General features: G+C 41.3%; 1 protein-coding gene across 14 annotated transcripts in view; it reads right to left on the bottom strand.

The window, feature by feature from the left end:
- picalmb (phosphatidylinositol binding clathrin assembly protein b) overlaps positions 1-25,110 on the bottom strand; it is a 31,017-nt gene extending 5,907 nt beyond the window's left edge. For 2 of the 14 annotated variants that reach the window (XM_010863953.4, XM_010863960.4), the window contains exons 1-21: positions 24,480-25,109; positions 22,023-22,165; positions 21,667-21,742; positions 19,717-19,834; positions 19,452-19,545; positions 19,102-19,213; positions 18,800-18,906; positions 18,582-18,623; positions 17,769-17,780; positions 16,985-17,070; positions 15,820-15,943; positions 15,216-15,349; positions 14,855-14,955; positions 14,551-14,706; positions 11,633-11,716; positions 11,207-11,299; positions 10,913-11,017; positions 10,722-10,835; positions 8,406-8,436; positions 8,184-8,283; positions 7,929-7,991 (exon numbers count right to left, since the gene is read on the bottom strand). In XM_010863953.4, coding sequence (XP_010862255.1) covers positions 7,929-7,991; positions 8,184-8,283; positions 8,406-8,436; positions 10,722-10,835; positions 10,913-11,017; positions 11,207-11,299; positions 11,633-11,716; positions 14,551-14,706; positions 14,855-14,955; positions 15,216-15,349; positions 15,820-15,943; positions 16,985-17,070; positions 17,769-17,780; positions 18,582-18,623; positions 18,800-18,906; positions 19,102-19,213; positions 19,452-19,545; positions 19,717-19,834; positions 21,667-21,742; positions 22,023-22,165; positions 24,480-24,609 — 2,025 coding nt within the window. In that variant the 5' untranslated portion in view covers positions 24,610-25,109. Of the gene's footprint in view, positions 1-7,928; positions 7,992-8,183; positions 8,284-8,405; positions 8,437-10,721; positions 10,836-10,912; positions 11,018-11,206; positions 11,300-11,632; positions 11,717-14,550; positions 14,707-14,854; positions 14,956-15,215; positions 15,350-15,819; positions 15,944-16,984; positions 17,071-17,768; positions 17,781-18,581; positions 18,624-18,799; positions 18,907-19,101; positions 19,214-19,451; positions 19,546-19,716; positions 19,835-21,666; positions 21,743-22,022; positions 22,166-24,479 lie in introns of all 14 variants that reach the window. The other 12 variants (XM_020049223.2, XM_010863955.4, XM_010863957.4 and 9 more) reach the window with 12 other exon arrangements.
- Between the last annotated feature and the right edge of the window lie 276 nt (positions 25,111-25,386).

The following is a 25,386-nucleotide window of genomic DNA, read 5'->3' as shown; positions in this document are numbered from 1 at the left end:
GTTATATGTTAGTTATTTATTAGAAGTCTTGCATCCCCCTGCGCCTGTGTCCTGCATCGTACTTGCAGCGTTACATATAGCTTAGTCTCAAAATCCTGACTACCAAAGAGGTAAACGTGACTATGGCCTGGTTTCAAGGCAAAAATCTGATAAGCAAATGTAAGTGCATTCTCATTCAGTTTGTAATATACTTCCATCATTTAATTTTTAGCTGTGTACACCAGCATCAAAGAGAGAAATATGAATGGTAACGGTCATTTTTTATCCTTATTGAACAGTTGTTTTACAGCAATTTGCAAATGAAAGATTTTATATAATTTCTTGTTTTCTCAAACTGAAACTAGGTAAATATTTTAGAATATTACAATCAAGGAGAATAAAATATATAATTTAACAGTAAGAAAGATGGAGCTCACAAATATTTTTTGAGTGTGCATTTTGCTATTTGCAACAACAACGTCCATCACAACAAAAAAAAAAAATATCTATGAGGAAAAAAACGTAATCTATGAGAAGTTCATAAGGTCATAATTACAAATACACAGTTAGGTCCGGAAATAATTGGACACTGACAAGTTCTTATTTTGTCTGTTTACCAAAATATTTTTAATAAATTATTTGGACAGATTAAACTAAGCTCAACCTGTACCAAAATGGACAATGACCCAAAACATACTGCGAAAGCAACCCATGAGTTTAAGGCAAAGAAGAGTAATATTCTGCAATGGCCGAGTGAATCACCTGATCGAGCATGCATCACTCGCTGAAGACAAAACTTAAGGCAGAAAGATCCATGAACAAACAACAACTGAAGACAGTTGCAGTAAAGGCATGGCAAAACATCACAAAGGAGAAAACCCAGCGTTTGGTCATGTCCATGCATTTCAAGCAGTCATTTGTCTGCAAAGGATTCTAAACAAAGTATTTTGTATACGATTGTGTTAATCTGTCCAATTATATTTGAGCCCCTGGAATAAAGGGATTGGGGTTGACACTGGTTGCAATTCCTTAAAGTTTCACACGATATTTCAATTATCATACGATAATTAATGCTGAAAGTCTGCACTTCAATTGAATCTTGGTTGTTTCATTTAAAATCCACTGTGGTGGCGTACAGAGCCAAAATTATGAAAATGTTGTCAATGTCCAAATATTTCCAGACCTTACTGTGCATGTATACCCTTATTAATTATTGAGTCCAGGTGTTTCATTCTCGCCCACACCCAGTGCTTACAGGTGCTTAAAATACAGCACATAGCCATGAAATCTCCATACACAAACATTGGCAGTATAATGGGTTGTACTGAAAGCTCAGTGACTAATCATAGGATGCCACAAGTCAGTTTGTGAAATTCCTGCCCTACTAGATTGGTCCCAGTCAACTGTAAGTGCTATAATACCGAAGTGGAAGTGTCTAGGAGCAACAATAGCCCAGGATCAAAGTGGTAGACCATGCAAACTTAGAGCAGGGCTGCAAAGTGCTGAAGAGCGTAGCACATACAAATCAGCCATCATCTGTTGCATCACTCGCCAGAGTTCAAACTGCCTCTAGAAGCAACAACAGCACAATAAACTGTGCGTCAAAAGCTTCACTAAATGGGTTTCCATGGCTGAGCAGGTGTACACAAGCCTCACATCAATATGTGCAATGCCAAGCGTCAGCTGGAGTGGTGTAAATCACACCACCACTGGACTCAGGAGCAGTGGAAATATGTTCTCTGGAATGATGATTCACGCTTCACTATTTAGCATTCTGAAGGACGAATCTGGGTGTGACGGACACCAGGAGAACGCTATCTACCAGAATGCATGGTGCCCACTGTAAGGTTTTGTGGAGGAGGGATAATGGTCTTGGGCTGTGTTTCAGGGTTTGGGTTAGGCCCCTTAGTTCCAGTGAAGGGTCATTGTAATGCAACAGGATACAAATACATTTTAGACAATTGGGCACTTCCAATTTATGGCAACAGCTTGGGGAAGGCCCTTTCCTGTTCCAGCATGTCTATGCCCCTGTGCACAAAGTGGGTCCATAAAGACATGGTTCTTTATCATGGTGCTCCACCCCATAGGGAGGGCTCTGCTACTAGCAGTTTACCCTTGCTTCACTATGGGCAGCCAGCCTGAGAATTTAAATGTTTGAACTCGGTGTCATACCAATGAGAGTGCAGCAGCATATATATTAAGAGAGCAATCCCACCAATCATTCGCCTTTTACTTCAGCCAACTCAGGTGTTGTAAAGATCCTGCCTTTGAAGAAAAGTCTCCTGTGCTGGGTGGCAAGACCCACGTCCACTATATGGTCTGTTAGGTTTTCACCACGCATAGGAGGGCCTTTGAAGGTGCCCCTGGTGGTGGTGTCTGCGCACTCCTTTCTATGAAAGTGAGACAGCAAAGTTGGAGCCTTTTTCTCTGTGGGGCGTTCCTCAATAGGAGCCTAGTCAAACTGCCCTTCAGAATTCTCACAAAACACTTGCTGACATCTGTTAAACCGAACGAGTGTGGTACTTTGTGCCGGTGGTCCCACATCACAGAAAGCTTATTTGCTTCTCCTTTCAAACGATTGCGTACAAGTTCAAGAGAATCCCATTTTGGTATGCTCTGGCTCCACTCACGTTCTACAAGTGTCTGGATTTGGCACTGGAGCCTCTACATCAGGGGTGTCAAACCGGTTCCACAGAGGGCAGAGTGTCTGCAGGTATTAGATTTTTCCTATAAATTGGTTCCCAGTTCAGACCTAAACAACCACGTGAGGGTAGAAACTAACAAATTAGTGACCTGATTAATCAATCAATCAATCAATCAAGTACAAGGTGAGAGTGAAAACCTGCAGACACTCTGCCCTCTGTGGAACCGGTTTGACACCCCTGATGTAGAGGCTCCAGTGCCAAACCCTCCATTGTCTATGACACACTGCAACTCTGGTTCTGCAGAGAATTGGAAAAAGAGCACCCAAGGACCGTGTCGACAGGTGGTTTTATCTGAGTGTCTAACTGGAGACCATCTCCATGGTGGCGCACGCTGGAAGCACACGAAGAGGCACCTTACTTATCGCTCTTCTGCGCTTTTGACTGTCATGTACGTACTGGGTCTCAGGTTGGCAGTGCATCCTGTGATTCCTCCGGGGGTCCTGCACATGTGCAGGACACAAAGGTGGTTCGCTCAGCTTCACCTGGACCTGGTCCGTCACCGTCGAAAGCTGTTGTCAGCCCCAGCCTCCCTAGAACGTGATCTGGGCTATAGGAGAGACGAGCACACTCTCTTACACAGAGTACTCGCACATCCCAGCATATACAGACGCCTCACAGACTTTTTGGGGGGGGTGTTGGTACATTGCTACTTTGCCCCTACGATGGGGTCATGATGTGTGGGTGTGGTCGGACAACAGAACAACGGTTGCCTTCATCAATCACCAAGGAAGAGTAAGATCTCCTGTACATTGATTGGCTGAGAAATTGTGGCGATGGACTCACGGGTGCCTTCACACATTTTGGGGCACTTCAGGGCGGGTGCGCGCCTCATGTCTTAAGGGGATTCCCAGGACACTGAGCGGATGTAGCACCTGGACATTGTTTACGCGTTGTGGAGCCGGTTCAGAAGAACGGGTGGACCTGATCACGTCCACAGGGAACGATCAGTGTCCCCTTTGCTTTTTCACTGAGAAAGAGACATGAACCGCCGTTAGGGGTAGACACCTTTGCTCACACTCCATGGCCTAAGGTCCTCCTTAATGAGTTTTTTGGGGCTTTACTCATGTTAATCCACCCTCTATACCTTGGTTCATGAGAGGGCCAGACTGGCGCACTGAGATTTTAATCAGCTGCTGCTGTCAGTATGATCCAAGGCGCTCAGGCTGCTTTTTCTACCTCTAAAGCGTATGGGGGGGGGGGGGGGGGTTATTTCTCACAGAAGCGTGAAATTCTATGGACCTGGTGTGCTGTGAGATGGTTGTGAATCTCGTTCTTTTGCACATGTTCGATGTGCAGCGATTTTGATTTGTCATGAGGGCTATAGCAAAGTACCAGTTTTATCAGGCATTCGCTGGTTAACCGTTTCCACTTGGGAACCCGTTGGCTGAGACCTGTGGTCTGTACCAGAGTCCCCCAAATGGGATTTGCACTGTGTGAGGCACTTTGAGCCTATTGATGAGATCTTGTTAAAAACGTTGTAACTAAAAACATCTCTCCTACTCACGCTGTCATCAGCTAAGTGAGTAAGCTATGCACTCTGTAGACACAGTTTAGAGATTTGAGCAGGGCCTTGTTGCGTCCCAAACTGGCCTTTTTGAAAATCGAAGTTTGTGAAGAGCTCATTCAGGTTGCAGACAGTGGAGTTGTTTAGCCCAGTGGGAGCATTGGCACTCTATGTGGCGCGCAAGGCAGAGAGATGACTGACACATTAGCTGTTGGTGTGTTACAGCTCTGCTGTGTTGGGTAAGGCACAGTCTAAACAGCGGTTGTCTCACTGGCTTAAGGAAGCAATCGAGCTAGCTTATGAAGTGACGGGATGTCCCTTGCCTATTAGAGTCCTTGCCTATTAGAGTCCGTGGCATGGCGGCATTCTGCTTCTTTATTTAGAGGCATCAGGGTAGAGGATATTTTTAAGGCATCGTCTTGTTTGCCTCTTTCCCCGTTTATCCAATACCATCTTGTGGACATCTTGTCCTCAGATTCTCTTGCCCAGTGTGTGCTTGGTGTTGCCAAGGGGACAGGTTGAGTGGTGAAACAAGCGATGTACTGTACTCTAATGGAATACCCTGTCTGAATTGTCTTTTAGTGCTTTTAACCGGTTGCAGTGTTCATGCATGGTTGCCTGCTTGTCTGTTGACAGGAGTGGCAGGACAGTGGACACAATTGATGCCACAGATGTGTGAATTTTTTCGGTGCAATACGGCCATGCTTCATGTTAGCCAGAATTGACCTGATTGCCTGTGGGTATGTTCGGGTCTGTCAGGGAATATATCTTGGCAGCGTGTAGATCCTCCCTAAAGCACTAGTAGCAGAGATCCCCCTATGGGGAGAGCTCCATGAAATGGAATGATAGTTACCGCAGTAATTTAACTCCAGTTCTATGAGTAGAGCGGAGCCCTATAGGACTTCAAGGCCTGAGCAGAACCCCAGAGTCACCAGAAGATTCGGGAGGACAGTTGGTGGGATTGCTCCCCTAATGTATTTCCTGCTGCACTCTCATTGGCTGATGCCAAGTGCGTACATTCAAATTCACAGGCTGGCTGACCCTAGTGGGGCAAGGGTAAACCACTAGGAGAATTAGGGGTCGACCGATTATCAGATTGGGCGTTAATTGGATCCGATATCCAAACTTTTTACAATAATCAGAATCGTTAATTTGTCTGAAATGATTGCCGATAAAATACCTAGTTAAAGTCCTGGCAGCCCCATCCAGAGGCATCGCCAGGGTCACAATACAGTTTTGAATGCACATGTGGAAAATTTCGAGGTACACGCTAGTGGCTTACACGTTTACATTGTCATAATGCGTGATCGGAATTATAGATGAATAGATCAGGGGCTATTTTTTTATTATTATAATTTTTTGGTCAATTTGAGATCTGGGGCTATTCATAAAAGATCCAGGGCTATAGCCCTGGACGGCCAGGCCTAACGCCGTGACTGGCCACATTTCTCTGAAAGGTTTCCGCTTGTATGGCTCAATGTCCTGGCCGCAGTATTATCAGATTGGTCATACATTACGAGAACATAGCCAATCAATACTGTCGTTTTTGTGAGAGAGACGTGGAAAAAAGGAACGCAGAGAAATGCATGGCTGAGACGAGAGGCTGTTTTCTCAAAATGAAGAATACTGATGTTGCAATAAACCTCATGATCTAAACTGAAGTTGCAACAATCATTATGATATATAATAACCAGTTAAATTTTGTTTGTGCCTACTACTCCTACTCCTACTTTTTTACTAGGAGTAGTAAAAAAGAGACACTGAAAATAATTTTTCAAGACCTTCATTCTATGGATGTGAAAGCAACATTTTTGAAACCGGTTTAAACTTTTCCTCCGAAGTCCTTAGATAAGACTTAGATAGCTAACATTTTAGTTTATTTATGCAGTGATTTTTGTGTAACGATGTCAGTGCTAAAGCATACTAGATAGTTAACGTTCTTAGTATGGTAGCAATATACAACAGAATACTTACCCGTATTCCTATATTTTTTTTACATGATGGTAGCTAGGTATAGCAAAAGTAACGTCAACTTTGCTAACGTTAAAGCTTTCACCTCCATTGTGAGGGAAACTGTTGCCTATCTTTTGCACCTTTACTGAACTGGCTACCTAAAAATACATGAACGTGAAGGTTACACCCGTAGCTAACGCAGAGTCTTGAATTAACTAGCTAACGAACGCTATTTGAATGCCATAGCTACTGTAACTTTAACAAGGTAATTTGTTCACCGTCAGCTGACTAGCAAAAAAACATGACTTATACCAAGGCTTGTCGCTCTGTAAGCATGACACAATAAAAACACAGTCAGTAATGTTATTTGAAATGACAGGTTCCCTGTTATCACGTTAAAACGTTACGTTCACAGAATTGGAACCGACATACACACAAAGGCTTTTCAATGCTATTCTGCTGTAATAAGTGAAAATTTTTTGTCCTCTAATAATTTAAGCATATTTCAGTTTTTTTACACTTACATTTCTCTTTTGAGACCACATTTCAAAGCAAATTGCCACACCACAGAAAAGCAAATTGCCACACCACAGAAAAGTAAAGTTTACAGTAAACTTTTTTCACTCATTTTCACAGGAAAGAAACCTGACAAACATTGTAAACAGTAAAATCGACCTGATTTGTGGAGGTATTTGCTTAATTATTTATATCCATATAAAAGTTCAGCTCACAAGAAATGCTGCTAGGAGATCCTTGCACTTTCTTCATAATATATAATTGTTTTCTAGTATTTAATAAAATGTATTTTATGTATGTAAAGAAAGTTTTGTTTTGATGTTTGTGCTACTTAAAATTTAGACAGTGAAATATTAATTTTTACCAGAACTGCATATCGACAACAATTATCGGTCTCCTTGATCACTAATAATTGGTATCAGCACTGGAAAAATAAAAACATCAGTTGACCCCTAAGCAGAATGCACGTGGAAGTAAGTGTCCTTCAGGTCCTGAATGAGAAGTATTGCCCTGTCCTTGTTATGGAGCAGGTAATACCAGCTGTCCTGGTGTCCTACATGGATATAACTCAAATAGACTGTCCCCTGACCCAGAAAAATCACAAAAAGGAAAGTGACAGTTGTGGGCGATGCAGGGTTTACTGACAACAAAACCATGCCGAATCTGGACTGTTTACACTGAAGGGAAGTCAGTGAGGAATTTGACAGATTCACCCAAAGGTCCTTTCTGCTTCCGCAGCATGAGCCAACAATCTGTGACATTTCAGCAGGGAACCCTGCCAATTAAGTCACATAAAATGGGTGAGCCAGAGGGAAACTGCTCCCTGGCTGCTACAACTACACAAAAGCAGCTATTTTCCTGTCTGCCTCACCAGTAACACCTGAAATAAACAAAACCAAAGGAAGGCAGAGACATTCATGATGGTTGCCAACACTTGAAGTAGTACCACAATGCACCATGAGTTTAAATGAGCACAGTAGGAGAGCATAATTGCAGAAACAGAGAGACTGAAGGACACCATGACCGAAGTCAAACAGGTGAATCAGGGGCGCAATTGTAGCCAAATTTAGTTTTTAGGAAAAACCTAAGATCTGTTCAGCGTGGTAAATGTTTTGCCTTGAGAGGTGTGATTACATTTTTTATTCAGTCCCCAATAGTGTAGGATTCAGTGACCAACCGCACTTCCCACGGTCTGTAGTTCAGAACTAGCTACTACATGGCTACTTTCCTCAGTGGTAATGCATGCAGACATACAGCTGAAAAATACTGACCATGCCAAATCCCCCCATCATGCCTGTAGGTGTTGTGGCAGGGTACGCCATGACCGAGGGAGCCTGTACAGACACAAACACAACAATAAGGACACTACAATGTTCCTGCAGAGAACCCAGTAGACAAATTGCAAGACAACAATTTCATAACAATGTTCTTCTTATAAATGAAACAATTCCCATTAAGTAACTAAACACTAATCAAAGCCAAATAACAGTCCCAGTACAATAAGAGGCCAGTATAGTGTGTATTACCATGGAGACAGGATTCCAGGTTGTGTTTGGAGCAGCCTTGGGCTGCCAGTTGCTTCCTCCAGTCAACCTCTTTTCCCCAGGCTGGCTCCAGTGGATGTCACTGTAGATTGAGACCGCTAATATTAGAACTGGCTCCTAACTGCTGCTGGATAAAGTACAGCGCTCCATCTATCACTATAACCAATCCACATTGAAGAGATGGAACATGAACAGCAGACCTACTTTTTTGTTGTGCCATTTCCAATCCCGAGATCTAAAAGAGTGTGGATATATAAAACGTAAGTCATACGTCCAGAAACGGTAACAGTGCCCTCTAGGTACTGATATAAGAATTTTTATCTTTTGGCACCAAGCTTGTACAGTAGGGAGAACAAGTATTTGATACACTGTAAGTAGGTTTTCCTACTTACAAAGCATGTAGAGGTCTGTAAATTTAATCATAGGTACACTTCAACTGTGAGAGGCGGAATCTAAAACTAAAAATCCAGAAAATCACATTGTATGATTTTTAAATAATTAATTTGCATTTTATTTCATGACATAAGTATTTGATCACCTACCAACCAGTAAGGATTCCGGCTCTCACAGACCTGTTAGTTTTTCTTTAAGAAGCCCTCCTGTTCTCCACTCATTACCTGTATTAACTGCACCTGTTTGAACTCATTACCTGTATAAAAGACACCTGTCCACACACTCAAACAGACTCCAACCTCTCCACAATGGCCAAGACCAGAGAGCTGTGTAAGGACATCAGGGATAAAACTGTATACCTGCACAAGGCTGGGATGGGTTACAGGACAATAGGCAAGCAGATTGGTGAGAAGGCAACAACTGTTGGCGCAATGACGGTCAATCTCCCTCGGTCTGGGGCTCCATGCAAGATCTCACCTCGTAGGGCATCAATGATCATGTGGAAAATGAGGGATCAGCCCAGAATTACATGGCAGGACCTGGTCAATGACCTGAAGAGAGCTGGGACCACAGTCCCAAAGAAAACCATTCGTAACACACTACTCCTTCATGGATTAAAATCCAGCAGCACATAAAAGGTCCCCCTGCTCAAGCCAGCGCATGTCCAGGCCCGTCTGAAGTTTGCCAATGACCATCTGGATGATCCAGAGGAGGAATGGGATAAGGTCATGTGGTCTGATGAGACAAAAATAGAGCTTTTTGGTCTAAACTCCACTCGCCGTGTTTGGCGGAAGAAGAAGGATGAGTACAACCCCAAGAACACCATCCCAACTATGAAGCATGGAAGTGGAATCATCATTCTTTGAGGATGCTTTTTTGCAAAGGGGACAGGACGACTGCACCGTATTGAGGGGAGGATGGATGGGGCCATGTATCACGAGATCTTGGCCAACAACCTCCTTCCCTCAGTAAGAGCATTGAATATGCGTCGTGGCTGGGTCTTCCAGCATGACAACAACCCGAAACACACAGCCAGGGCAACTAAGGAGTGACTCCGTAAGAAGCATCTTAAGGTCCTTGAGTGGCCTAGCCAGTCTCCAAACCTGGACCCAATAGAAAATCTTTGGAGGGAGCTGAAAGTCTATATTGCCCAGCGACAGCCCCGAAACCTGAAGGATCTGGAGAAGGTCTGTATGGAGGAGTGGGCCAAAATCCCTGCTGCAGTGTGTACAAACCTGGTCGAGAACTACAGGAAACGTATGATCTCTGTATTTGGTTTCTGTACCAAATATTAAGTTCTGCTTTTCTGATGTATCAAATACTTATGTCATGCAATAAAATGCAAATTAATTACTTAATCATACATTGTGATTTTCTGGATTTTTGTTCTAGATTCTGTCACTCACAGTTGAAAAGTACCAACTTCTACATGCTTTGTAAGTGGGAAAACCTACAAAATCGGGAGTGTATCAAATACTTGTTCTCCCAACTGTATTTGAGTACAGTATGTAAATATTGTTAACAATTTAGAAATTAAAAAACATTTTACACATAGTTTACTTATGTCAGAGTATCAAACGTTTTAGGACAGTATACGACAATATACAAACTAAGCACATATGTTTTGTATTCGGTCTCATATCCTTTGCATGAAATAAACTGCCTGATGTCTCAAACCCACTGACAAAACCAGAGTTGCTGTATCTTTTCTGGTGATACTCTGCCAGCCCTGTACTGTACTGCAGTCATCTTATTATACTTTTGTCTGAAGTCCTAGCTAAAGCATATGAAAGCATGTTCAATTTAATAAAACGTTTGCCCCTAAAAATGTCCCTAGTTGCAATGGAAACATGTTTGGGGTCATTATCCTGTTGAATGATGGAACATCATCCAATTTGTTTGGAGACACTTGATTGTACATTAACGTAGAGGTTTCTGTGTAATTCTGAATTAATTCTGCTGCTGCCACAATCAGTTACATCATCATACACGCCCCAGCCATAATGAGGTGGTTTGGATCTTTGGCGTTTCCTCTTTTTCTCTCCACACTTTCCACTTACCATGATTCTATTACATGTTAATCTTTGTCTGACCTGTCATATTCCATCACAACATGGCGACACTTACTGCCCACCAGGTTGGCTAAGGAGGAATCCAGGTCGTCTCCCACCAGCTTGTCTGGCAGCTGATTGATAGAGCACAGGGCCTGACTGGAGCCGGCCATTGTGGGTTTCAGGATGTCTAAGGAACAAGAGTACAATTTACAACATCCATTTAAAACAACATTGTTTGAATGTCGAACATTATAAACACCTCACCATCAGAATCCATGTTGTTAGTGCCGGTTGCTTTGGCTCCAAAGACTGACTCAAAGTCCACCTGGAGTGATCCTGAGGGAGTGGCTTGTGGTGCTGTGGAGTATCCTTCAAAAGAAGTCAGAGGAGGCTACTTAGGATACAGGAGATGCAATGATGAAACATTTCTGTGGGACTGGTGTCAAAGTCAGAGCTAGTAACAGAAACCACATTACAGAAGCAAAGGGTGTTCTTCTAAATGACTAGTAGAGCTACCTCTACCTCTGAATAGACACATAACATTAGAGCTACCTCTACCTCTGAATAGACCCGCTACAGCAGAGGGCTCAGTGGGGTAGGTGGCCTGGTGAGAGAGGTGCTGGGCCATAGACGTTGGACCACAGAAGGAGTCTGACAACGCCAAAGGAGGAAGCAGGAAGAACGAGAAGAGAGAGCAAAGGGAGGCATTTCATGGCAAGGCAAGAAAAGCCAGGCAAGGCAAAGTTGCAGTACAGAAGAAAGACAATTAACAAAAAACACACTTAAAAGTTAGGAACAATAACTGGTAACAAGTTATAGTCAAATGTATTTTTAAAAACTGCTGAGTGAAAGTCAGTTGGCAGACTACTCTAACAACAGGGTTATGGGCCACTGAGGATACACAGTACTGTACATGGGTTCAGGGGTCTATGTTTGCCTATGGGCTCAGGAAACATAGGCTGGGATGGTGGACCATCAAAGTACCTGAGATGGAGTGTTCTATCCGCACTGTGCGTTTGTAATTGGTTGAAACGGACGAGTTTGTGTCAGTAAAGGGATTGTAACGATCTAGGGAATTAAAAATCATATTGGTAAGGATAAACAGATAGCTTTAAAATGATACTACAAAATATAACATAATACTATTGAATTCTTTATCAGAATCTAAAAGCAATAGCTTATTTGAATACCTTCACAAAAAATGATGACTATGCAGTAGGAAAATCAGTAAATTTCTTCAAATGTTTACATTGCCTTAGTGAGTTTAATACATTTAAGACCTCATTGGAAAAAGCCTCATTGTACAGTCATGGCCAAAAGCTGAGAATGACACAAATATACATTTTCACAAAGTATGCTTCTTCAGTGTTTTTAGATATTTTTGTCAGATGTTACTATGGTATAGTGAAGTATAATTACAAGGATTTCATAAGGTTGAAAGGCTTTTATTGACAATTACATTAAGTTTATGCAAAGAGTCAATATTTGCAGTGTTGACCCTTCTTTTTCAAGACCTCTGCAATCCGCCCTGGCATGCTGTCAATTAACTTCTGGGCAAGGTGCTCCATCATGCTGGAAAAGGCATTGTTCGTCACCAAACTGTTCTTGGTTGGTTGGGAGAAGTTGCTCTCGGAGGATGTTTTGGTATCATTCTTTATTCATGGATGTGTTCTTAGGCAAAATTTTGAGTGAGCCCACTCCCTTGGCTGAGAAGCAACCCCACACATGAATGGTTTCAGGATGATTTACTGTTGGCATGACACAGGACTGATGGTAGCACTCACCATGCCTTCTCCAGACAAGCTTTTTTCTGGACGTCCCAGACAATCGGAAAGGGGATTCATCAGAGAAAATGACTTTACCCCAGTCCTCAGCAGTCTAATGCCTATACCTTTTCCTGAATATCAGTCTGTCCCTGATGTTTTTCCTGGAGAGAATTGGCTTCTTTGCTGCCCTACTTGACAACAGGCCATCTTCCAAAAGTCTTCACCTTAGTGTGCGTGCAGATGCACTCACAATTGCCTGTTGCCATTCCTGAGCTAGCACTGCACTGGTGGTGCCCCGTTCCCCAGCTGAATCAACTTTAGGAGCCGGACCAGGTGGTGCCCCGATGCCGCAGCTGAATCAACTTTAGGAGACGGTCCTGGTGCTTGCTGGACTTTCTTGGGCATCCTGAAGCCTTCTTCTTGGACATCCTGACACCTTCTTTTTTTGGGATTAAGTTCATTTTCATGGAAAAGAGGGACTTTGCAATGAATTGCAATTCATCTGATCACTCTTCAAAACATTCTGAAGTATATGCAAATTGCCATCATAAAAACTGAGGCAGCAGACTTTGTGAACATTTATACTTGTGTCATTCTCAAAAGTTTTGGCCACAACTGTAGAATGTATTGGTATGGAGGCCCATCAAAAACGTTGGCTTGTTACTCTAACCTTAGCAGAGCCTTATAATAGAAGCTTTCAAATGACATACACATGCAGGCGGGTGTAACGGCACACTAAACCCACGGTTCGGCACTCATTGTGGTTTGGAGTTGCGGTATTGTTTCAGTACAACAGGAACATTTATAGTCAACAGTAACTGTTAAAGTTTTTGTTTCTTTAGGAAAACATGCAGCAGGAATTAACAATGAGCCATATGAGAGCACAATCAGAAACCCCAACGCTCATCAGGGTTGTCACGGTTTTCCAGACATAAGCAGGTGGAGTGTAGCAATGAAAAAAGGTGATGCTAGATTGATTTCATTACCAACGTACCCTCTATTTGTGGCTCAAGTCCAGTTTTTGTCACACAGCATTTACAGTATTCCTGCCATTGTCTGCAAGGACAGGTATAATTGTTGGACCTCTCAAGTTTACTCTCAGACTATGTAAGTTCTTCTGCCAGATGCATAATTGTGACTTCCAGAAAGGATGGTAGCAAGATACCTCTCATCTACCCTCTATGTGGTAATATGATGGCAGAGTAATCCACACAGCGGTCACATTGCACTCTGGCAACTCCTTGTGTTAAAGGTGGGAGCCTGCATACTAAACCATGGAGGAATGGTTGGGGAGTGGGTTACCTCAGTGAGCGTGTACCAGCTAAAGCCTTCGGGGTTGACTGAGCAGTGTGATAAGAATTGGATCGGCTTGATGAGACAAGCTTGGAGGAAGTATGTTTCAATCTTCAAGCGTCCTGCGACTGCTGCGGAGTTGCAACAACAATGCAAGGCCAAAAATTGGACAACAAAAATTGCAATGGGAGAAAAAGTGAGGTAAAAAAAAAAAAAAAAAGAGAAGTGTTTTTCTGCTTACTGTGGCAGAAACCATCTATTCTCAAGCACCAAGAACGGGCGCAAACGCACAGCTACAGTATAAACATACCTCTGTCCATCAGCGCTGTAATAAACTGGAAAGCCAAAATGTTCCCGAACTGGAGATTTAAATGATGCTGGAGGATCCTCCATTCTGGTTTATCGATTCCACCCCTTGCCATAGCACTGAACTAGTTCCACGGTGCACCTCACAAAATGACAAATGCACCAATAAGGATGAGAAATTCGATAAGGCTGCAACGTCCGCGCTGTTTTGACGAAAATGGCTGGAAATGTTTTTCCGCTTAGTCAGATTTACCCAGGTATAGCCTAGTGTTTTTCCAGTATTAGTGGAGACCGAACCAAGGTTACCATACCAAATGATACGGTACAAATAAGTCCACCGTTACACACGCAAGGCAAATTAAGGCTTCTTAAAGGAACACAGCACTCATTCATCCGAAGACAGCACGGACACCATTTACACAGAACTACATTAGGACAAGGCATGCTTATGGTTGACTTTCTACAAACAGTCCCACACAATGGAAAGCGAGAAAACAGGAATGATATTTCCATTTAGGACCAAAAAAAGATCTTTACCACCAAACATTTCATGAGCAGACGTCCTAGAGGAATAGCTAACACCGTCAGAGGACACTACAGGTAAGTGAGCAGCGGTTTCAACAACAGGTTTTGAGAGGAAAGGGTTAAGATTTGGCATGGAGTCATCTCCAGCTTCAGCAGAGGTGAAAGGATCTAGGCAGGCAGAGGAGAAAAGAAAAAAAAGAGGAGACCAAACAGATAAGAACAGTTTGATGCAAACAGAGGGAAATCATGCAAAACAGAACAGGTCATAGTAGTAGAGCAGATAGAAGAGTTCTGTGGTGGTGGATGTTTCTCCTACCTGCCCATGCTGTAGCCACAGGTGGCCCTGTACAACTGGCCTGCATGGACGTTTTAAAGGTCTGCTGAATGTCAAACAGGTCACTCTCCATCTTGAGAGCACTGAGGAGAGAGGTCAGAAATAATGGCATGTTTGAATCAACACTAGGACATGTAGTTGAATAGCAGTATCACCTGAGACTCACGGAGTTGTAGAAAAAAACAGAACTAGAATGAACTAAACATAACTATTACAATAATATTGAAATCATTGTTCAGCAGAAATGTCTACATAATCCTTGCAGACTTCTCTGTTGAACCACATGAATGGGTACGCTTCACAGGTCATTGGTGAAAGTTAGAAATGAAAGGTCAAATTGTACCCATTAGAGCAGCTAGGTGTAGAAAAGAGGTCGATGGCTGGGGCTGTGCTGATAGTGCCCCCAGTGGTGGAGACGGGCGAAGTGTCTGTGGTGGCAAACGAAGGCCTCTTAGAGAGCTCCTTAAGCCTCTGTTCCTGGGTGGAAAGTGTCCAAATTAAATACAGACACTAGAGCAGTGTTACCCAATCCTGGTCCTTGGAACCCCAAGGGGTGCACGTTTTTGTCTTTGCCCCTAACCTATACCTGATTCAAATGTTGCCCTACCACTTACACACTTGTTTGACTTCATCAGCATATCAATTTAATTTCAATCAGGTGTGTGACTGCTAGGACAAAAACATGCACCCTTTGGCATTCCCCGGGACCAGGATTGGGAAACACTGTACTAAAGATTATGGCCAAGACTAGAGAAGATGATGGTTGTCAAGTATGTGAACCTGATTGAATCCACAAAAACAAGGCTTTGAATTGAAATCACTGCCTTCATACTTTAACATCTGGCTGTCCTTCACATTTAGATGGAACAAGCAACACAAAGCCAGGTCCAATCTATTGCTTCTGTTATCATGCTCATGTTGTGATCCACAGGTCATCACGACTGTACCTTCAGTGCTTTGAGACGAGCCTGTTCTTCCTCAAGAGCAGCCTGCTTCTCTCGCTCATCTACTTTAGTGAAAGACATCCCTGTGCTGGCCAGCGAAGACACTGCGTTGGATAGAGTGCTGGCCCTGTAATGACCCACAACAGCGAAACTTGTAGGCAGAAAACTACAGCAACCCCAGCTGAAAACATCAATTACCATTACCACCAATAATAATTAAAGCAAACATGGCTTAAGAGCTTTGTGCACAAAGCAAATCTGTTAGTGACAGCCGCTTACAGGGTACTAGGGTTGGCCAGTGTCTGGCATGAAACATCATCCCATCAACCTGCCAAACATTGTTGACACACGCAAACAGCCATAGGAACACAAATAAATGACTGTAGCTACACAATGCTTAAGACATAAATATGTAAGTCGGAAAAGAATTATACAGCATATGCTATGTCTTGTAAGGGCAAATGTATTTTAAAAATGTGTCCAAAAGGTTTAAAGCAAAAACATACCAGGTTTGTTTACATTTTCCCCATCTTATAATTCCTCTAGAATACTACATTTTTATTTAGGCTACTAGCAAATAACTTTGAGATGGAACTACTTTAAGCCTACTGATGAAGACCAACAGTTCATTTTCTGTGCCTAGACCAATAAGGCACAAACATTTAACTGCGATTGGTGAAAAGAATAAGGACATTTTATAAATGGATTTTAAAACTATAAGTCAGGCAACAGCATGCAATGCAGCACGTAAATATCTGACATTTGAGAGGACAAGAACTACATTTAGCCCCATCTGACATTTACCACTGATTTTGTTTCCCAGTAATCGTTTTACACTCCCCATTGTTCTCTTACAGGTTAATAAACACATATTGAACATGTTGGCTATAGTAAATAAGGAATAGACCACTTGGTTAGTTGCCCTACTGTATGCTCATTACACTATTGTAGGCTGACAGACTCAATGCAGATAAATGTTAAAATATTCTAAAACATTGTTTACAAAGGTGCTAATACCAGGACCCCTGAAAATAAGACTTAGCGTTTAATATTTAGGCAGCATCTAATTGGGATCCAGGTAAAATACTAAATACTACATCTGGGATGAAGCCCCCTAGACAACACTTATATTAAATCAGTTCTATATTGTAGCCCATTCAGTACATACCTGCTAGCAGCAGTGGAGTCTTTAACCTTCTTGCCCTCCAGGGAGGCCAGGTGCTGCTCTAGAGCTTCCAGGAGGCTACTGGGAGCCTGTAGTAATGGAGAACAGCAGTTAGTATAGGCCAAGGTTGAGTTAGTCTGTACTATATGCAGACAACCCTCTAAGCCAGTGGTGAGTAACTGGTTGTCCTTCTACTATTGTGTTATACAACTGATATAGGCCTTTGAGTTTTTCCTGACATGCTTTCTGAAATATATAGCTATTCATATCATGTGGTGAGGAAAAACACTGCATCCTTAATATATATAGTTCCATATACCATAATGCCTTAGTTTATTAGATTCCCACTAAAACATACATTCACAGTGTTTAACTCTTCACTGCGGGCCAGATCCTAACATTCAACACTACAGAAATGCACACTGATGCACAAAACCATTAATACACAAGGCAAAACACAAAAGGACTTTGGTTTGCCCACCACCAAATAATGGTTGTTTGCTTTGCAGCCAAATACCACATACAATAAGTAATATTGAAATGTGTTTGCAGATGGTACACACCAAAGCAATTTCAACATTTTACAATATGTGGTGCTGAATTGGTCATGTATAAGCACATCTGGGCAGCCATGTTGGATGGGTTATGTACATTTCAAGAGAATTGTATACAGTTTGTTTCATTCCTGTAAAACACATGTCAATGAGTCACAGAGTCAGAGTAAAGGCATGCAAAGACTACACCAAAGCAAGTCACAGACATAGAAGAGTGAGATGAAAATACTTACACAAACTGTAAACTAAAGGTGGAAAGATAAGGGAAAATACAGAATATAAAGGTGGTGATGGTCAGAGATATAGTTATACTGTACCATAACTATGCCTAGAAATCTGAAGGTTATAACACCTCTACAGTTGCCCCATATAAAATACTACTGTTATTATTATAAAATGTAAGTGTGACATAACACACAATTTGTGTAATGTACTAACAAGGTCAAGTATGACTGATGGTGGATAATTTTCCTTGAAAGTATTGTGATATTACCAGTGTCACTAAAGACTGAGGTAGCTCAAACAGTGTGAGGTGGGGTTGGAGCGGGGGTCATCAATTACATTTGCTGTAAATTCTGAATCAGAACTGTAAGCTACGATAAGTTTGTATTTTAACACCTTTATTTACTGTAGCTGGGGGCCTAACAGATATTTGAGAATAGGAAAAAGTAAGAATTATGTTCAGTTGGCAACATGCATTGGAAGGTTTCTGCCTTATCTGGGAAACATTTGCACAGGGTGGAGTAAATATAGTGGGGCAGGGCATCATCTGATTAAATAAGAGTTAATACTGAAATTGACAGAAGAAATACAAACAAAGAGAAATACTAAATGACAGGAGAAAATAATGACAGCATAAAGTGACTGCAAGAAATTAAGGGGAGTGAGTGTAACAGAAAGAGAAAGAGTAAAAGAGATGGAGACAGAGTGGGAATGCAAGTGTCTATTCAGTAGAGACAAGCGGCTAGAGTAAAGTCATTGTGAAGGTTTCTAAGTCCCTCTTATGGCATTGCTCATTAAGGGAGTTTTGAAGTGAGAAGACTAACCTGTGAAAGGTCTGGAATGTCTCCTCGATCAATACCCACCTGCTGTCAAACGAGAATGTGCAATGTTATAGTAGTGCCTCCAAATCCCAAAACAATCCTAGCACTACCTTATTACTAGTACTGATGCATTTTGACTGCCAATATTTTAGGTAATTAATAATTGGTATGGAATGATGAACACATAGCATTAAGTGCAAAGCAAGTATAGAGCAAATCACCTCTGCCACTTTAAGGAACTCTGAGATTCGGGTCATTCGGGTCAGAAACTTTTTGTAGATATCCAAGCCCTCTTTACATTGTGTTTTCTTCATGTCAAAGTACTTCTCTGTGGTTAACCAAATAAACAGCAGGCATTAGCACGGAAAATATGTAGATGAAAAAATATATATATATCCTAGAGTTTAAGTATTCATTGCTACAGTTTATAACAGTACATATCAAAAGTCAAAATCTACAGTGCAAGGAACTTAGAGAACTGATCAGAATGTTGGAGTAACTGAAGTTGGATATTAAGTTTTACCCAGCAGGTTGATGATGCCTTCATTATATGCAGCAAAAAGCCTAATGGAATCTTTGAAGAGGAGCATGAAGCCTGCATTGATAACTCCATTAGTGAGTTCATTGGCATTTACCTAAATGGGACACAAAATTCAGTTTCATATGCTGACTGACAGTAAGGGCTTTGCTTACAAAACAACATACTGTAGGTGCAGGTCAGTGAGGAGGAAAAATAGCCTGTATCAATCACTGATTTCAGGGCTATACATTTAGTAATCAGAATACAGCACCTGCCAAAATCAGACTATTCAAATAAACACATGTTACAGGTCACAAGCAGCATGTTTATGGGGAGGTTGACCTCAGACTTACATTGAAGTCAAGGAGGGCATCCATCTGGTTTTGTATGATAGGGATGGTCTTCAGTAGCTTTTCTGTATTCATGGTCCTCATCACCCCATCCACCCTATGGAGAAATGTGTACAGTGTTAGTTAGGTGTTAAAAGCATTAAGTACCAAAGGGTAGGGAATTGGTGAGCATAGCCTGCCGATTTTACCAGCATATATGCTGACAGGCATACAGGTAAGAAATACAGGTAAGAAAAACAAATACAGTAGTAATTAAAAAGTGTCTTACCCTCGCTTTACTTTAGTGAAATCGAAAGCAACCTGTCTGTATGATACAGCCTTTTCATTCAGATATCGACTGTACCTCCGGATAAATGTAGACATATCGTAGCCTGGTAGAGAGAGACCTGAGAATCAGTGATATTTTACATATAAATCTCACAGTTCTCATGAAAACATACATTAGAATCAGGTAATCTTTTTAAACTTACAACCATGTAAGAGTTAAAGGGATGGGTCACCCAAATTACAAAATGGTCCATTTTGTAAATACATGCCTTGCTTTAGCTTCGGGCACAAATCTCTGCATTATTCACACATCATATCAAAATCATTCAAATGGATTTTAAAAGGTACTGTGAAGCTCCAAATAGGCCCTTAAAGATGGATTTAATATTATATGCATTCACTTGTATTGTAAGAATAAAAATATTCTTAACGTTTCAGGTTCAAATCATCTATAAGAACATTGACGAATCTTACAACAGATTTTAGACAATTTGGACATGAAGAGTAGTTCTCTGGAGTTATATAGGATTTGTCATACAAATGCTAAAATGCTAGCATTTGGAAACAGTGCTGGGAAGTTAAACCAAAGCATGGATTTACACTCACCCAAAGGATTATTAGGAACACCATTCTAATACTGTGTTTGAGCCCCTTTCGCCTTCAGAACTGCCTTAATTCTACGTGGCATTGATTCAACAAGGTGCTGAAAGCATTCTTTAGAAATGTTGGCCCATATTGATAGGATAGCATCTTGCAGTTGATGGAGATTTGTGGGATGCACATCCAGGGCACGAAGCTCCCGTTCCACCACATCCCAAAGACGCTCTATTGGGTTGAGATCTGGTGACTGTGGGGGCCATTTCAGTACAGTGAACTCATTGTCATGTTCAAGAAACCAATTTGAAATGATTAGAGCTTTGTGACATGGTGCATTATCCTGCTGGAAGTAGCAATCAGAGGATGGGTACATGGTGGTCATAAAGGGATGGACATGGTCAGAAACAATGCTCAGGTAAGCCGTCGCATTTAAATGATGCCCAAAAGGCACTAAGGGGCCTAAAGTGTGCCAAGAAAACATCCCCCACACCATTACACCACCACCACCAGCATGCACAGTGGTAACAAGGCATGATGGATCCATGTTCTCATTCTGTTTACGGCAAATTCTGACTCTACCATCTGAATGTCTCAACAGAAATCGAGACTCATCAGACCAGGCAACATTCTTCCAGTCTTCAACTGTCCAATTTTGGTGAGCTCGTGCAAATTGTAGCCTCTTTTTCCTATTTGTAGTGGAGATGAGTGGTACCCGGTGGGGTCTTCTGCTGTTGAAGCCCATCCGCCTCAAGGTTGTGCGTGTTGTGGCTTCACAAATGCTTTTCTGCATACCTCGGTTGTAACGAGTGGTTATTTCAGTCAAAGTTGCTCTTCTATCAGCTTGAATCAGTCGGCCCATTCTCCTCTGACCTCTAGCATCAACAAGGCATTTTCGCCCACAGGACTGCCGCATACTGGATGTTTTTCCCTTTTCACACCATTCTTTGTAAACCCTAGAAATGGTTGTGCGTGAAAATCCCAGTAACTAAGCAGATTGTGAAATACTCAGACCGGCCTGTCTGGCACCAACAACCATGCCGCGCTCAAAATTGCTTAAATCACCTTTCTTTCCCATTCTGACATTCAGTTTGGAGTTCAGGAGATTGTCTTGACCAGGACCACACCCCTAAATGCATTGAAGCAACTGCCATGTGATTGGTTGATTAGATAATTGCATTAATAAGAAATTGAACAGGTGTTCCTAATAATCCTTTAGGTGAGTGTATATCAAACCTTGTCAATAGACTGCTTATAAGGTAAGAGCACTGATATTGCCATTTTGTTATTTAGGGAAACTATCCCTTGCGGATAAGTCTAAAAAAAAGACATAGACAGCCAAGGCCTCATACCTTACCTTGTAAACCACTTTTGTCCAAAAAATTACTGAGGTTGAATAATGTGTTCCTTGAAGCCAAGTACTGAACAAAACGCTGTATTAAAAAAAAAAAAAGCTGTATCAATACATGTCCATATTTTTCTTACATCTACAGAAATAGAATTGGTCTGGAGCATTTGATCAGTTTCCATATTTGTGTTAAAATATTGATTATAATGGAAAACTAGGAATTACCTGGTCAATTATTGCTTGTCTTAAAGCTTGTAATCTGAACTCTATACATAGTTGATATAATATGTGTAAACTACAAAAGTAATGAGTTATGAACACAGCCATAGACATTGCAGAGAGTTGTAAATGTAAGCAAAGCTAACCTCATTGCCATAGACCATAAGGTGGTGTGTGGTGATGAGCGACTTGAAGACTACCACCCAGCTTGTGTTGGTGGTCCTCTCAAACAGTGAGTCAGCCAGCTGGGGAATGTTCACGTTCATCTCATTGGTGCAGTGGATCAGGTCTAGGAGAGAGAGAGAGAGAGAGAGAGAGAAAGAGTTAGAGGGGAAAACCTAGGGAAAGATAAAAAATTTAAAAGAAAGAAAATTAGTACTTTAGTGATTGCTCAATGTTTACTGGCCAATAAAAGTGAAAACATTGCTAGATTTTAGGGTAAACCCAGTTAATATTAAATTATAGCTAATGTTTTCACATCTGTGTAACTATGTATTCAGTCACTCTGCTTCTAGCAGCAATATCAATACATTTGTTTTAATAGCCAGAATACACTCAAGAAAGATACATTTCTATGCTACTGGCACAGAAAACCTTAAAGACGGTCTTAATGAGGATGAGTAGATGATGAGTTTAATGAAAAATCAACATCTCAAAAAACACTTTCAGTCTGATATCTTGGCATTACTAGCGTTTTTTCCACCACCAGTCTAGAGCCTCAGTAAACCTGATGCTCTATTCTGAGGAGACAAGTACAACAAGTCCACTGTTACATGATATTGATGATGTTTTCTCATCACAAAATGTTTTATTTTTAACGTTCCGTGTTCCATGTTTGCTATTTGAGGCCTGGGTCTTATGTTGGGCACACCGTGGTGGAGTTTAAGCAGGCAGAGCAATTCTGATTTTGGAAAAATATGTTATCGGTCAACAGACCAACAGGAATAGAAAACAGTGTTTTTTTCCCAGAATTGCGCTGCTTGTGAGAATGCGAACAAGATTTGAAAAAGGCAATGCCTAAATCAAGATCATAATCTGTTTCATACAATAATAAGCATTTAGAATTTGAACTTGTTCACCTGCTTCATTAGCAGGTGGCGAATGGGTAATGACAACCAACCCATGCAGATTTACCATGTCTGGCCTATATTCTCATGTTTTCAAAGTAGAGGGTTCTAAGTAGGACAGCATAACCTTCCAAAGCAGCAGCAGTTAGCATGGCCGGCAGAAATATCCAGGGAGCACTGTAGGGGGCTGGCAGTATCGGCATGATATATATGTTACAGACACTAGACAGTCTGGTAAAGATCAGTTGATATTACTGCTAACGCAATTCTTAAAATGATTTCTTAAAAGTTTGATAGCACCCTATGTTCAGGGATTAAATAGGGTCAGGTATCATTTTTTAGGATCAAAGATTTAAGTTCTCACAGATTAAAGGTCTGACAGTGACATTGGGATGTAAATATAGCAGTCCGCTGGATACCATGAGTACAGTGGAAACTCCTCTTTGTGCCTGGCTACTAGAAATAGAGCTCTCGCTGTACCAGGAAACTGTTTAACTCCACTGGCAAGCCACCAGGCAGCTCTGCTACAAAGACAGCCATTCACAAACTTGAAGCACAAAAACATATTTTCAAGAGCAAAAACATTTATACTAAATTCTCCATCTCAATTTCAGATTTCCTGAATATTGCGAAGGGATAAGCCTACGAACATATATTTAGCAAATCAAAGTAAAATTATTTGTTTGGTTTACTATATTTGATGCAACTAAAACCCACCTGTGACTTGATAAAGCGAACAAATCCATTCTTATTAAAATGATGCATCATATCCAATGATGGGCATATTGGCATATTGACATTTTTCTCTCCTGAATTTTGTGAACGAATTAGTTCTGTAATTACCAGATCAGTGAAACAGTGAAATGTGTGGCCTCTAGCAATGACAGACACACCTAGTGATGATAACGAGACCGAAACCGTTAAATGAAGCCTTCACTATACGATTAATCTATTTTAAAATGATGCAACAAACAGTTTTGACATTGTAAGCGAAACTCACAATGTCAAAATAAACTCTTATTACCGTGGAAGTTGTCCCTTCCTATTGGTAAATATTGAATTTACATTTGGGGCATATTTGTACGCTCAAAACGGTCACGTAATAAGGAGAACCAGCCAATACACTTGATAAAACAACGGATTGGCTAAACAGCGTACAATACTGTTTAGGCCATGGAGGGTGGCCTTTAACTAAAGCTATGCGGAATGAAAGAAACCGCTAGACAGACTGCTAGAAAGCTAGCTAATTTCACAGCAATCCTGATGACTATCCTGACATTCAAAAATATCTTATGTCACCATAGTCAACGTCCAGTTAAATAAAGTTGAGTGCATTTTCGTTGTATGCTCTTGTTTTGTTTCAATGTATCTATCCCTTCTCGATAAATTCTGACAGAAGTTAGATAATAACAGTATTCCGACAGGCTTCGGGCCTTGTGTCACCGACGCCATAACTCAATAGATAAACAGCCCCGACTTTTTTCATTTAAATAATGACACAATCTATGAAAAACTCGTGATTATTTCGATACTTACAATCCAAATGTTTCTTTTTCGGACCCATTATTTCATGTGTTGTGGCCTTGCATACAGTTTTCGACACAGCAGATCCAGTAACACTGTGCTGTGCTGCTGTTATCCTGTCCGTAATACTCTGCCCCGACATCTTCGTTTATTTATTCAACAAATTACTTGAAAAATCACAATAGCCTATATCTATAAAGTTTAAAATCAAATAATGTATATAATATCCACAGTTAGCAATGTTCACTACCTATTTCAAAATAAAAAAGGTGGAAACTGGAAGAAAAACGATGACCTGGTGACAGCCGAAGAAAAATTATACAACAAAATGTATTAAACAACGTCTCCAAGCTTAATTATTTCAGCCCAATGTAGATCCGAAAAAGGTCTTTGCTTAAAATGATTTCATATATATTTGGTGGGTTCTCTAGCTGACTCATTCGCCCCACGTCTCTGTCTATCGCTCATCCCGATCTCTTGCACACTGGATCTCCGTGTCTGCGGTCTATCGCTTCGCAATTCGCCACTCCTGCTGGGTTTAAGGAATAGATGCATTCAGGGAAATGGCGGGCCTGAGGTGCGTTCAGTTCGCATAAACGTTCACTACGTTCCAGAACGGTCTACACCGTACGACACGGTGGCCCAAAACAATATTGTAGAGGTAGGCTACTTTTGCTTTGGTTTAGTGGGTGTGGCGAATCATATCTTGAAGCAAAATTCACGTTTTTAAAACGCAGTGGCCCTGCCATTGTAAGTGCGTTTTGCAACCGGCAAACCAATCAGAATTTAAACCCTCCCCGTTTTTCAACTGGTTGTTCAGTAAAGCATCGAATATAACGTAAAAAATAACTGAATGAGCGCTGCTTTAATTTTTTTCTATCTTCACTGTTATTTTACCAGGAAAATCACTTGAGAAACA

This window comes from Esox lucius, chromosome 1 (assembly GCF_011004845.1).
Source record: "Esox lucius isolate fEsoLuc1 chromosome 1, fEsoLuc1.pri, whole genome shotgun sequence".
NCBI lineage: Eukaryota > Metazoa > Chordata > Actinopteri > Esociformes > Esocidae > Esox > Esox lucius.
Note: the sequence above shows the minus strand (reverse complement) of the source record. Positions and strands in the feature narration are given on the sequence as shown.